Source organism: Anser anser (genome assembly GCF_964211835.1).
Source record: "Anser anser genome assembly, chromosome: 2".
Taxonomy (NCBI): Eukaryota; Metazoa; Chordata; class Aves; order Anseriformes; family Anatidae; genus Anser; species Anser anser.
Window position 1 is genome coordinate 51891165 of NC_139721.1, and position 15177 is coordinate 51906341.

General features: G+C 43.4%; 1 protein-coding gene and 1 long non-coding RNA gene across 19 annotated transcripts in view; one reads left to right on the top strand and one right to left on the bottom strand.

Annotated features, from left to right (window-relative positions):
- DLGAP1 (DLG associated protein 1) overlaps positions 1-15177 on the bottom strand; it is a 416642-nt gene that overhangs the window by 12249 nt on the left and 389216 nt on the right. For all 12 annotated transcript variants that reach the window (XM_083823954.1, XM_083823958.1, XM_083823965.1 and 9 more), the window contains 2 exons: positions 12944-13035; positions 5131-5549 (listed from right to left, as the gene is read on the bottom strand). In XM_083823954.1, the coding sequence (XP_083680080.1) occupies positions 5131-5549; positions 12944-13035 (511 nt within the window). The remainder of the gene's footprint in view (positions 1-5130; positions 5550-12943; positions 13036-15177) is intronic.
- Positions 5557-15177, top strand: part of LOC310894173 — a 55181-nt gene continuing 45560 nt past the window's right edge. For 6 of the 7 annotated variants that reach the window (XR_014579634.1, XR_014579635.1, XR_014579636.1 and 3 more), the window contains exon 1: positions 5557-12114. This is a non-coding gene — a long non-coding RNA (uncharacterized lncRNA). Of the gene's footprint in view, positions 12115-13454; positions 15135-15177 lie in introns of those variants that run through there. The other variant, XR_014579640.1, reaches the window with a different exon arrangement.

The window sequence follows — 15177 nt, forward strand, 5'->3', positions numbered from 1 at the left end:
ATATGCTTTGCAGTCACCCCGTCCCCAGGGGGAGAAGTGCGTACCAGTGTTTTTGTTTTCACAGTCTGATTGTTATTTTTTTTTATTTTTTTTTGCTTTGACCTCTCTTCCCTGTAAATCCAGTTATCTGCTATAACGACTTTTAAGAAACAGTCAGTCAATTTTGGAAGAACTGCTTTTTTATATCTATTTTGATCCAATTCAGTTCATCTGGAGTGCCTCCTCGCTATTATTGCTGCAGACTGGAGGCCACAGAAAGTGATTCTGGGATAGACACATGCCGGGGAATTTCCTCATGTCCCTTAGCCCCTAGCCTGCTGCCCTTTTAAAACATGATGAAGTATAAACTTAGACTGTGTGCTGTTCAAGCAGTACGTGGTTGCTTCTCTTAGTTTTAAAAATTGCATGGGACCTACTTTGGGATGGCATTGTTATAAGTATCCCCCCAAAGTTTTCATGGGAAAAGAAATGAAAAGGATTGAAAACGCAAGCAAAGAACCGGTGATACCATCACCTGCCCCACCCTGGAAGGAGACTGTGCATGTCACAAGGATAACAAAATGCAAGAAAACAACAAAAACCAAGCAAACTGAAGTGCTGTGAAAAGTCATCACGCAGGAGCCAGGGGAGTTTGGAGGAATGACCACCTTACTGGGTCCAATCTCTTTGCATTTCAGCTTTGCCACCGTGCCCCGGGGCCTAAGGAGCGAGGAGGGAGGCAGGCAGGGCTGTGGCTGGCAGGTGCCCCTGGTGGGACACCACCTGGCTGGCCGCAGGGCCCGGCCCTGCCCGAGGACCAAGTGGCAGGAGCAGTGGCAGGGGTGGCAGGCACCCGGGCTGACATTTGCCTTGCAGATGTTAGCTGCGCACTGTGCATATGAAGCGACCCTGCCATAGAGCTGTCACAATCCATTTCCCAGCCAGGATGGACCCAGCGTTTTAGCCTATTCATCCCGGCAGAGCTACATTTAAATAACGCCAAGCATGACAAAAGCCAGGAAATTCAGAGTTAAGGCTACTGCTCAGGTTTTAAGCTCAGCTATTAAGGAGAAAACAGCCAAATGGAGCAAACTTTGGAGCAGGCAGTCCTTGCTTTGAGTCATATTTACTTATGGGAGTGATCTCATTGAAATTAATAGGGCTGTCTGCATGAGTAAACGCTATTCACTGGGAGTAAAGCAGTTTCCATGTGCTCTCCGACTTACTTGGCTTCTATTAGCACACTTCACGTTTTTTCCCTAGCTACGTCGTTTCACTGCTTGTGGATTTCTTTTTTCTCCGCCAGCCTTTGGACGCCGGCAGGGCTGCCGGCCCGGGGCTGGCTTTCCTTGGAGAAACATCGGTGCGTGGAGAAGTCCCTTCCAGGGAGAAGTGAACAGGGCAGCGGGAAGAGGAGGGCGGATGGGGTGCGTGGCTAAAGACAGGCAGCCAGGGTCCACGGGTTGGGCTGGTGGCTGTCCCTGCACAAGGCTGCTGTGACCCAGGATGTCCTGCTACCACCCTGGGGATGCAACCAAAACAAAGCCAAGCAGCAGAAAGCACCCAAACCGTATCATTTGCTAGAATTGGCTGAATTTACAGACTGAAGTCTGAAGGTTTTCACAGATTTGGAGCCAAGCTCTGCTCTCAGGCTAGTCCAGAGGAGTACAACCTATATGCAAGGCGGGGAGCGACATGTCTTGTCAGAGCCTTGGTTTTCCACTTCAGTTGTTTCTTCACTGGCCCGCCTCTCCTTGCCACTAAACCCACACCATGCCAGACTCGTGGTGAATCAGGCCTGCTGTTTGCTTTCGATGGTTATCTCAGCACGGGAGTTACGTTACAGCACTGCACGGAAGGGAAGCGTGTCTGCCGGTGCTCACAGCGAGCCTGCCGGCTCTGTCAGAGACCCGAATGCCCCACACAAATCCAAAACAACAGAAGGAATCCAGCAAAAGCCAGGCCAAGCCGTGGGGTTATGCCGCTGTGAAATAAAGAGGTCAGCTGCTGCCTGCTAGCAGCGCTGCGAGGCGAGCCAGACCTGTTGCTGCTAATGCTGCATCCGCATGTATTAATTGCTGGGGAGGGTGAAGCAAAAAGTCGTCAACACCAGCAGCCAGGCTCAGACTGAACGGCATTTCGCTGGGCTGAGGTGGGTGGAGAGAGCGGAGGGGAAGGAAAACAAAGCAAAACAAAACAAAAGGTAAACGCTTGATTTCACTTGAGGCCTGATCCAAAGCTTCAATCAATTCTGATAGCGTGTTTAGCCTCACATCTGTAATTAACTAATTAATTTATTTTTTTAAATGAGAGCACTGGAGTTTGCAGCCAACGCCCCCGTACCAATAAAATACACGGAAGCCTTATCAGGTTCCCTAGCCTGAAGTGTGAGTACTCCTCACCTGCCTGTTACACACACTACGGTTTTATCAGAAAATGATTTCAGATAAGCCCATAATATACCAGACAATAAATAATTCAGGGTGCAGGGGGAGCATTATTTCTCGCTATATTGGCATTTCACCGGGCAGCCACCGCCCCGCAGCTTGTTTTTATACACAGCAGCAGACTCCATTCCTGGCTCGAAGCGTTCGGGCCCATCTGGCAGATTCGTTCCCAGCTAGATAATACCCCACGTCTCCCTGTAACACACCAGCTACTGTCAAGCAGCAGTGAGCCGGCTCCCCCGGACAGCTGTTTCGCACAAGGGCCGCATTGTCTGCAGGCAGCACGGATCGCTTTACGGGGAGCGCCGGGGGAGCGAGCCCTCCGTCAGCTGCCGCGGCATCCAGAAAGCCTCGCTCATCGCACGCTGACATTATTTGGTTATCTGGCCAAATGCGCTGCGGATGGCGGGTTGAAACAGAGGATGCGCTCCCTGCCCCAGTTGTGTTTCATCAGCTACACCGAACCGCACGCACCTCTTCTCTCCCCCTCTTCAAAGTTTGTAGATGTATAAAAAAGGCGCAATTTGGGGCTGGGTTTGTAACAACCAAGCTTTTGTTTCTGGCGCTGCCGAGCGGGCCGCGTGGCCCCACCATATGCTTCTCCTTGGCACCAGGTAGAGCGGGACGTGCCGAGCCCCGCGGGAGGCAGCTGCCCCGTGCCAGAGCGGCCGGCAGCATCACGCCAAGGTCGGCGCCTCGGCAGGGGCTGAGCAACGTGGGCGACCCCTTTCCTCCTCCTGCTTCCATGAGAAGCGCTGGGCAGAAAAATCCAGAGGGTGAACAGCCCGCAGGACACATGTGTGTGCTATGAGGGGCATTGGTAAGAGCCAGCCCGGCTACGCCTTTATCTTCCCCACAACAGACTTCTCTCACCGACGGTTAAAAGAGCTTTCAAAACTATCATATATCAAAGGGAGAAAATTCTGCACGCAGACATACACTTTCTGCATGTATCAGCCCTGTAAAATCCACCTCCTTTCCCTAAGGTGAATAGCTGCTTCGGTGGACAAGTAAAATATGTAGGTCTTTCCACTGTTGCTGGTCATTGTGGCAAAGAGAAAGCAAGTGGGTTTTGTGGCTTGGACTTCCAAATGGTTTGTCATTTCCTATTTCGTTATGTACTCACGCATCAGTTTCAATCTAAATTCTCTTAGTTCATGGCTTTATTTCTCACATGTTAACAAAATAAAACCTTTGCATTCTGGTACACGTTCAATGAGATTTTTGAATGCATTGATAATGTAAATTAAAAATGAGATTAAAATACTCTAAAACTTGGGGAATCTGGTTGTACTTTGAAGGTTAATCCTTCTGTATTTTCCCCCAGAGGAAATAGCTAACCTATTATATAATAGAAATTTTGTAGAAATAGAAAAACTGAATGTACATGTTAATGTAAATGCTAAGGTTATCTCATACTTTCCATTAGAAGTCAATTTCCAGTTGCTTACAGTAATGTCTAACTATTTAAATCAAACTTCTATATGGTTATTTCCTACACTGGGTCGAATGGAAAGTTTTAGCAGAAATAGATTATCCATTACTAATTATTTAAAAACTACTTTTTTTTTCCAGTGTCGATTCCTTTCCTTTCACAAATCAAAACCTTCACACCTCAAAAGAATTACAGATGAATCTGAAATTTGGTAGAAGGAATCCTGGAGCTGAAGCTGTAGGAGGTCCAGTTGTAGGAGTTTGGTAGGACTTTATTTTGGGGGTTGTAAAAGGGGTATTTGCTATATCCAAGAAAATACACTTAGGTCTCCCAGAATTATAATATAATGAAATCTTGATATTCAGGTGCTCATTAGTGTTTTCTAGAAGCTCCCTCTGAGAATTTGAGAAAGCTTCATTCACAAGGAACATGCTCCTCAGCCCACAGATTTACCCATGTCCAAAAGTTGATGGCTAGCAATAATACCACTCCTTGTAATGGAAGTAAATGGAAAAAAGATCTGTTTTTACTGGAGGAAAAAATGCTGGACAGAGAGCCACTTGTTCACCTCTTCTTCCCTAATTAGTGTGAATATATAAGACGTGAGCTACCCGAGTCTTCTTACTAGTGAAGGTTTACTAGACAGGAAAGTGTCATTCCCACTACTTTATGGGTGGGATAATATGTCTTGTAGCAGTGACAACTAAGATGTAGGTTGCAAGAGTGTGTGTATTTATTACAGAATATGGAGAGCTTGTTCTACCGGGAGGGTCAAAGAGGAATGAAAACTGCAAGAGACATGAGGGGAGACAACGACTTGGAAGCAAAACTTGTAACTTGTTTCAGCTGGGAGATGCATCTGAAGGCTCTGATGCAAATTACCTTCTAAAAAGGCAGTGAAAATATGAATTTAATGAAGGGGAACCAGAATCTGTTAAATTATACTCTAAGGTTGTGAGAAGTTTTTTCAAATGGAAGAGTTACGAAACATCAATACTGCAAGATCCCTATCCAGGATCTCCTAATTATCCATTAGAGTATGCAATCCTAAAAGCTACTACCTCTTAAGTTTCAGAAGTGCTGAGCATTTGCATTCCCCGTCAACTTTAATACAAATTATTGTATACATGCATACAGTCCTTTAGAGAATCATGACCACAGCTTCATTAGCTAAGTAAGACAGGGCATGATACAGAATTCACAGGAGTCAGATTGACCTATATTAAATACTTTTTTCTAGTTGCAATATTATTGTAGTCAGTTACTTACTGTCCTCAGGTAAGTTGTTTTCCCGTTCTTCTCTCTCCATCTGTTGGCACCAGCCCTCCATACGATCTCTCTCTGCCTGAAGTAGCTTCAGAAACCAGTGGCCATCTCGTGGGCACACTGACCTTTGAACAGCCTCCAGAGGATCTTCAGTGATAGAGTCAATCCAGGGGTCAGGAGGAGGTAAAATGGACGGATCAAAATCTGTGTCAAAGTCATCATCCACTGCACATGCATGGTAATGGTTTCCTGACCCTTGTATGCTAACGGTAGAGGTGCTTGCATCTCGGGAAAATTGTCTTGACATTTGTCCAGAACACATATTGTCCTCTTGAGGGTCGATTATTTCAAAGTTCTCATGGAAATCCAGGTCTGCTTGCACGGCTGTTGTTACACTATTAGATCGTGTAAACCTGCGAAAGCTTTGGAGGGCACAAACACAACATGTTTAGCAAGCTTTGGCTAGGTGGCATGAGGTAAGTTAGGTAAGAAAGGACCTATTAAGATTCTGCCTCTCCTCCTAAGAATAGCAGTCATGGCTCTCAGTGCTACATTCTGTTTTTTCTTGAAATGATCAGCATAGACTTCTTATCTCATTGCAAGCCAACAAACATCTCTTTTTTGCATGCAAGCTCACTGCTTACTGAGGCAAGCACCCCTAATTGTGTCATTTAACAAAGCCAGAGGCTAGCCCAGGAGATAACTAATAGTGTTGGTGGCTCAGGATTTTAGGTCACCAATTCATGGAAGGTTAAAAGGGTCCAATTTGAAGCAGTGACTGCTCTTTCAACCCCCCTTTGAAGTAGTACACCTGAACTCACAAGTCATATTTCAAAAATCATGTACATGATATTGATAAGAAAATAAAATCAATGTGTCCATTATCTATGTAATTTTATACATTATATATATAAAGAAGGTAAGTATTTTTAGCCCAGCTAAGTATTTTGTATTGCTTCTTCATAACTGCTCATCGTAATTATGTACCTGCTAATTTCCTGCTTCTGCAAATACCAGTGCCAGCTCTCAGTTCTAGCACCCATTCCCAGTGCTAAGACCTTTTATTTTTTACATTCAACCCTTGGTCTCAAACCAGACTCTTTTCCACAAAAGTTAACGTTCTCAGTTGCTCTCCATGTTACCCTCATCATGATGGCTGCTACCCTGTAGATAGCTTCCTTTCATCCTGCATTACTTCCATATGTTGGAGCCTTTGAGGGCAGAGAGCAAACCCTGTGAGACTGCAGAAAAGCCAGGAAGGGTGAAGGCATAAGCATGGGAAAGAGAAGGTTTGGGGGTTTGTGTTTGAGTGTTCTTTTCTTTAAGTAAGCAGCACCCCAAATTCTGCAGTCCAAGGAATCTGAGGTGGCGAGGCAGATAGAGAAGGAGCAGAAGGATATATGAGGAGTAAGAGACACCTAATGCAGTGTAGGAGGTGGCAAGTGAGAGCAAGTGTGACAGGCAGTAAATTGTGGCGGGAATAAGTGGAAAATCAGCAGGCAAATAATTATAGATAGTCGGGGTAGCTCTAGAAACTGATATGCTGAGGAACACAGGAAAAATGCAAGTGAGGCAGATATCTGTCTTGCCCCATGATGGAAGGAGATAAGGAAGGTAGAACCATAAAAGTAATTGACACAGATGTTACTCAAGTCAATAATATTTAGAATTAACATAGTTTTGAATTGAATGGGGACAGATTCCCAACCCTTCTTACTAATCCAGGATGCCACCACACTCAGGCAGCTGATAATACAGTCTGAATTTGTTCGTAATCTCCCATTTACTCTTGAAACCAGTGTTAGGACCCATTTCTCTGTGATATTTTGGCTGTTTTGCCCTCACCAGTGCTATTTTTAGCTTGAGTTTAGCAGCAGTGAAAATCTTGGTGACAGCAGAGCTGGATGCTGAGAACTATTTCACTTCCCTTCATTTATATTCCATCTTCCACTGAAGAGTAACAGCTGATTAGACAAGTATGACTGACAGCACTTGGGCAAGTGTCTTTAGTCTGCAGCTGGGGAGGGAGCAGATGGAAGGATGCTGAGGGAGAATTTCAGGTGCTGTATACCTGATACATCCAGATACCTGGATGCAGCAGACTTCAGGGTGCAGACTTCAAGGAGCACTGTATCAAGTCCTGCTGGTAGAAGATATTAATGGTGGCTGATGTAGGGCAAAGCAAAACAGGAGTCAGGAAGGGTTCTCCAGTTAAAAAAAAAAAGAAAAAAAAAAAAAAGAAAAAAGAAAGGACCAATTCCTCTGCAGAAGAAAGCTCAAAGTATCTTCTCAGCCAAATTGGTTCCTGGAAAACTTTAACAAATAGATTGTATTTTTTTATAATGGTCTAGAATACAAAAAAAAATAAAAAAATAAAAAAATAATGCAGCAGCTGCTGCTTGCAGTTCTTTAGTTCTTTTGAAATGTGGTTGTTAAGTGACACAAAAGCCATGGCTATGTTGCTGCAGTTTTGCATGATACGCATCAGCAAACTGAAAAATATGGAGTGAGCAGAACTCTGCAGCTTGGCAGTATTTATCCTTTGACAAACAGAGCGAAGCATTCTGCTATGGACCGATACAGCAGAAAAAGTTCAAAAGGGAGGACAAGGATAATTGGCGATAAGGTATGGCTCCCATAGGAGGAAAGACACTTCTTGGTTTAGAAAAGAGATGGCTGAGGAGGGCTATGAGAGTGCGATGAAATCCTGACTAGGTGACGTTTCACCATTTCTGAGGGCAAGAACTGCAGGGAGGAAGGTAGCTGGTTGTAAGGCTTAGAGGCCCGAAGATTTAAATCTAGCAAAAATAAAGTACTTCTTCACACAGTGTGTAATTGTAATTAAGTACCGCTTATACACACCCTTCACACTTCTCCTTTGCACACTTTCCTTTATAATTTCCCTGAGTATCTGCTACTGGTCCTTGGCAATGAAAGCTGTTAGACTGGTATTAAGGGTTAGAAAGAGTTGAACTTTAGGCTGACTTTACAGTGAAAAGCTTTTGGTCCAGTCTACGTCAGTTTTTAAGAAAACTGCTTGAAATTTGGCCACCAACCTGACAAATCCCTTATCCCCATCACTGAAGTGCGTGCTTGCACACTCACACACACACTAATGTGTGCCCATCCTGGCACCATGCTCACACAGGATCTCTTTTTAGTCATTAATCTGGATTTGCCAAGAGCCAAGGCATTAGTACAGTGACCTCTTCCACACCTTCCAGGGTGAGAAAAGCAGGAGAAAAGCAATGCCCATAATCCATCTCCCTCCATGGAGCCTGGATCCTTCTCCATGACCCTACCTCCACATTCACTCCTGCTCTTGCTTTCTGCAGTGCCGTAGATTGTGATTTGCTTCTGTTTTAGATGACCATTTATAGTTTCAGAGAACACCCTGGCTTTTCAGCCTACACCAAATCCCAAACGTGAAAAACATCGAGGTCTACTTGCCAAGAGGATGTACTGCTGGAGGCACTACATTTCAAAGCTTTTAGGAGTATACTCTTACTGGGTTCATTATGAGCTAGTACCACCAAAACCAGACTCCGCTCAACAAATAAAACAGAATGACCTACTTTCTTTTGCCTTTGTTTTATCTATATTATAGTATGCTACAGGCTTGCTTGACAGATTCTTGGCAGTGGATTGTGTAACCTATCTGTCTTCAAAAGAAAAACAACTTGGCAATAGAATATAGCATCAGTTCAAAATTAAAAAAATACTCCCAAGGAAATGTATGCTGAATGACATGGAAATACGGGAAGGCACCCATTATCTGCCTACCTCCAGCACATCTACATAAGCCACCTAATAGATGGTAATCTTAGCCTCTGACATAGTTTCCTCGCTCACTTCCAGGATGTTTTACTCTTGCGACATACCATTTGTGTCCCACATGTGCCCTTTTTGTTTTGCTCTCACTTAAAGCTCCTTACCACAGGAGAACTGCTGAAGCTAACACTTAAATTTTCATTGTCTCTACACATACAAAACATTTACAGGTATACCTAAAAAAAAAAAAAAAGGGGGGGGGGTTCAGAAATTGCTGGTAATTGTTAAAAACAGAGACTTCCTTCTTTCTCTGCTTTCAGGCTTGGTCCTTTTGTACTCACTTGTGCCCTGCAGGCACACGGTGTAATAATTACAGCTTCAGAGAACTACAGCAGATACCTGGCCTAAGGTGCAGAAAGCCATGAAACCTCAGACTGGATAAACCAGTATGGAGAGCAACACTAGATGTGTTTTGAACAGCAACCACTGGGTCACTTGTTAGCATTTGACTCTCTGCTCCTAAATGTTCTTTTGCTTTCTTTTGAAAAACATGTTTATATTTCATCTCCGATAACTTATTTCTTTCCTAAACAAACAAACAAACAAAAAACACAAAACCCAGAAAAGATGTCGGTTCCAAATCAGCTGACCCATGGCAAGTGTCAGTGGCTCGTACATTAGATTAAACCTGCCTCACTCTACCTATCGGTTATATTCTTTCTTGTTGTGGGTTTGTCTGTTAAGGTGGCAGCCACCCTCAGCAAAACAAAACAAAACAAAACATCCTTCTGATGGCAGGATCTTTGGCCATATATCTCCAAGCTACAATCTCATGTTCTTTGCTCTACACCACTCCCTCTCCCACTAACACAGGCTTTTTTCATCACTAAGAGTCTTAACGGGGAAAGTATAATCCTTTATTATTGTTTCGTGTTACCAAAATCCTATAGAATTTCTCAGTGGAATGGTTTCCACTGTGGTGAATGCATGCAGCCATAAAATGCTGCAGACTGAAATCAAGGAAATATCAGTCCCAGTTTAATTTAGCTAAAATACAGATTTGAAGGTCATGCCCTAATAACTGGACAGTTAAGAAGTTTGAATTAGAGCTTATGATTGGCCCATTGTGCAGGGAATACCCTAAAACTTGTGTATTTTTTTGTCAGGACAAGAAGTCAATAAAAACAAAAACCTGAATGAGAAAAGAGAAAAATATGGCTTTATACAGTAACAAAAGCCAAAGAAAGAAGTGTGTTTTTTTTTTTTTTTTTCCCTGAAGACACAGAAGAGGTGTTTTTTTGTTTTTTTGTTTTTTAAATATTAACTTATCACCACTTCAAAACATTTCATTTTATATGGTGTGGTGTACCACACTTTACACCACACCAAAAGGCAGGGACACCTTCCCCCAGACCCACAGAAGCCAGAGAAGGTGGAGGAGGTGCGTGCATACATGCACCCATGGTCTTAGTCTCCTATGACTGTGTCCTTAGTTCATAAACTAACATTGTTTCAGCATTCATAAATTCTTGTGATGGCAAACCAAGCACAATAACCAGCTGATAGTACAACTAGGAGCAATGAGCAAGGTAATTTTGGGGGTAAGGATGTAAGGGGAGGGAATCTGGGGGCACACATGGTAAAATGCCAGAGACTGAAAGTAATTAAAGAGTTACGGAACTGAGAGCTGAAGGGATGTGCCCCTTGTTCAATAAGGATATATGTGTGCTAATTGGCCTGGCACAATATATTGCTTCTTCTTTTCTGGTTCAGTAGAAACAGTTGACTTCCAACAATTCAGTTGTCTTCTGTAAGTGAAGAATGGAAGGTGGTCCCTCGAGGTCAAGAAGGAGTCCCAGGTAGAGAGAAAGGACAAACTGAAGTGGAAGCGCCCTGAGCCTTGTTAGAAATACCTTTAAAAACTGCCTCTAGAAGGGATGGGTCACGTGAAGAAAGGGGTGGAACATTTTGTTTGGGGTTTTGTTAGCATCGTGAGGGAGATCAGGTGAGAGATAAGAGTAACAGCAGGAAGATCATGAGGTCACTGTTGAAAGAAATGCATACTTTTTTTTTTTTCCCTCAGGAGAAGGACTGGACCATGGCACTCTGTAAATGTTAGAAATCTTAAAGCTGCATTTAGGATATGAAAAGGAGAATTGAGAGCAGACAGAATAAAGAACGGAGGATAAGATGAACAGCAGTGATGGATCAAGTTATAATATGGTCAGGTAGTGGTAGGCACATTTATCCCTTGAGCAGTGCAAGAGGAGGAGGATTCAGAGTCATTTGTCTTGGCAGGAAGCCCAGGTTGCAGAGAGTGAAGGGCTAATGAAAGGTCTGAGCCGAGGTGGAAGATGGAAGAGATATACTGTGCTCCAAAGATGCTCTGGTTTTGAGCCACTTGGATCAAGAAATGGAGGCAAAATCTTTTGCTTGCTTGGTCCAAGCACAGAAGCAGGAATAATTAAAAGGACGTAAGGAGGTAAGACTCCTTAGGGCAAGAATGACCATCACGTTAGGTGAGGGAAAGGGGGAGGAAAGAACAGGAAGCTAAGAAGAGGAGTGAAACAAATTTTGTACGGTAGGCTTTTGGTGCATTAAGCAAAGAGATTTCCTGCTTTAAAGCAGCGCGCTTAATAGCTTTGAGTGGCACGAAAACATGATCAATTTACTGTATTTATATCATTTGCTGTGTCATTCTTCTTTTTTTAGTTTATGCTTATTTAATATTTCTGAATCTTGGAATATTTTTTTAAACATTCATTTGTCATGGATTCAATTCGGTAGAGCTTTTCGGAGGTTCTGCAGTTGTTACGGTGCAGGGACAAGGAGGAAGGCACTGTATTTACAATTCCATTCCTGTAACAGATAATCAATACATTGTGCTTTGCTGTGTTAAAAAATAAAAATAAAAAAGGAGTATGAGTGCCAAACGGTGCTGATAAACCCTTTGTTTCTTAAGTACACTCATTTTCTGAGGATTAAGGGCTGTCCTTTATCTGCCTGTTCACTTCTGAAAGTCCATGATAGATTGCTGCTTGTTCATCTGCTCCCAACAGCAGCAACCTCAACTTTATCTGCAAGAAATGCCCCCAACACAGCTGCCACGAGGCAATGCAGAAATAATGCTTCCTCAGGGCAGACCTTCACAGACGAATCTTACCTTTTTCTCTGCAGCAATAAAAACAGCAATAGAGAGAGGACTTTGGAAGTAAGGTATTTACAAACAGCCTTTTTTTTTTTTTTTTTTTTTTTTTTTGTGGTGGTGGTGGTGAGGGAGGGTTGGGCTTTTGGGGTAGTTATTGCCTTTGTGCTCAGGCTGAAGGGAAATGGTCCTTCAGCATCTATTCTAATGTGCTCATTTATCTAGTGCTAGAAGAGCTGTGGGTAAATGGGGCTGAGGTCTAAGGCATAAAGAAATGTCTGCCAGAAAGAGATGTTTTAGCAGGTTAATGAGGAACTTGGTAACAGCCTGACAGGGTCATTGCAAATCACATTTCTTTTTTACTGAAATTACTTTAGCCTTTTGAAGCCACGGGAAAATACTCTGCTACTTTACAGAGAGATTTCACTGAATTTAAAATAGTGTAGATAATATGTTATTTTTTGACAAATTTTAGCAGATGTACAGGGGGAACAAAAAGGCATGAAAATGTACGTCTCCTCTAACCAATGCCACAGCCAGCTGGCCAGGGGAGGGCTGAGGGCCCAAATGCTGCCAGCTCAGGTTTGCTGCACCCAAGTTTTCTCAGGAGAGGCTGCAAGGTGCCCCTTATCTTGCTGAAAAGCAATAGCGCCCCGTGGCTGCTCCTGTGCCATGCTATAGCCAGGCGTGAGCAAAACTTCTCCGGTTCTCCTACTGCTCCTGAAAAAACACCTCTGAGAAACAAGAGCCGTGACATTTATAAGTCTCAGCTTCTCAGCTGGATGACCTAATGATTCAGCGGGGAAGCAGGTTTATGTTGCCATGCAGGAACTGGGACTCTTAAAAATTAATTGTGGCACAACTGTTTACTTTAGGAAAACGTTATTTACTTTCACTCACCATTTCTCCTCTTCAACTTGAACTCCTATGGACTGGAACTTACTAGTTGCTTTGTTTTCACCTGATTTGGCAGATTCTTCAGCACCATCAACCTTAAAAAGCAAAACAAAAAACAACAAAGCACCGCAGCTCATTAGAATGTATTTTGGCAGAGATATCACCTGGCTACTTACAATTTCTAAGCACGATCACTACTAAGTGTCTGCGCATATGGCTTGTACCATAACTACCTTCTTCCACTTGGATAGCTTATCTCTGGTATGCAGTTTCTGTTCATATTAGTGAACATTACTCATTCTTGTTAATCTGTAAAGCATTTCTGTTAAGACAGCGTTAGGCCTGAGAAATGCAGGTGGGGTTTATCCAGTATTTTGTGGAGACTGGATGCTCAGATTTGCCAGAGCCTCTGAGCAGCTGGTACTCCGCATGCTGTGCTGCACCATTTGTTTGATTTCACCTGTTAGTTTGTACCTGCATGCATAGGTAAGTCATGTCAAAATGATGAGTTTACTTTGTTTAAATGTCAGTGTCCTGAATCAGAGCACTGTACAGGTAGGATATGAAGAAAGTAGATGCAGCTATCAGAGGCATTTTCTCTGCTGCTCTACTGTGCAGACAGGAGGTCCCCAGGAGCACACGCAGGAACTTTATATTGCCTCTTTGAGAACCAATGGTATGGCATTAAAGTTTAACCATGGATGTACCTTTGAGCAAAATCACAAACTTCTGGGTTCATTCAGTGTAGTTCCTAAGTCCCAGTGCTGTATATGAGATTGCTAGTCATACCCCCCAAAAAAAAAAAAAAAAAAAAGCCAGCATGCAGCAAGTTTGGACCACAGTGACCTGTGAATCTACTCCAACCCCAGATGTACAAGATCTCCAGGTGTAGCTAGCATCTCCTCTACTGGCTTGCTGTTGAGAGCAAATTTAACAGCCCTGTGCAGGAAATGTGATCAAGGAGTTTCAGAACTGTTCAGTGAAGTAAAGTACTTACTTGATGCTGAGGCTTTTTGGGAGCTAATTCCACCTTAAATGACATAACTGACAGAGAGAGTTAACCTTTTCGATGGTAGGGTTTTTCTTTGTTTTACTTTGCTTGTTTGTTCAACAGATTTACAGCAAAGGCTTGTAGTGACCTAAGAGCAACTGAGAGGTGCAGAGGACACACCAGGAGGTTCACCACAAGTGCATGTTCGGTTTATTTATTACAGGAGGAGGCAAATCTCAGTCTAAGGTGGCTTGCACTGCCCTACAGAGATAGGCCAAACTATAATGAAGATGTTTACCTGCTCTGAGTTCAGTCTAAGGCTGAGTGAGGCTCCCATTGCATTCAGGAGAGGGAGGCTGACCAAGCCTTTCATGTACGGGTTGTGACTATGCATGTCAGCTCTAAGTTTCAGAATTTTAGCAGGAGATTTTTCAAATGCTTGAACAGCGTTTGGGACTATGTTTTCCTCAAATGCCAGGAAACTGGGTCTCCTGTGACTCTCAAAAGCTGCATTCTTTACTTGCAGCAACACTACCTTCGGAAGAGACAGCTGGGAAATGGTGTCTTAAGAACCCCGGTTCACGTTACAGCTGCTCATTTGGGCTTCTGCAAATGTGGAAATTATTTCTTTCTACCTGTTACTTTGTCCGCAAAGGGTCTTTGTTGCTTTGTTCAGTGAAAGGAGGGATCACAACAATAACAGAGAACCTTTGCCTTGGCTGGCCATGGGAATAAGTAATAGAGATTTCCTTTATCCTTATCCCACCTGGATCTTGCTCCTGTGTTTAACACTGAACTTTCAGAAGTCCTTCTTTCAGAATATATCTAAAACAAATGACTGTGGAGCACAGAAAGAGTACAAAAAGCCAGTAAACTGATCCCACAGGCAATAGTTAACCATTGCCCTCCCAAGAAGAAGTAAGAGGTGAGTAAAGACACCACTTCTCCAGGAGCTGCCCCTGGGATGACATAGTTCTGTCCAGTGCCTCCCATCTCATCAGGCAGATGTAGAGATTTCATGGTAAATTCTTAGGCTTTGCAAATCAGATAAGCCTATCCAGGCACAGAGGAGGTTGTAAACACAATCTCCATCTGCAGGAAAAAATATCATGTTGTCTTGGGAAGGCCAGTAAGCTGTGGATTGCTATTCTGCTTGCTTGGGACTCATCTCCCATCAAAACCCGTGCTGATTCTCACTTGATTGTAAGTTAAAGTACTTTGTTGCAAGAGCTAATCCTGCAAGCAG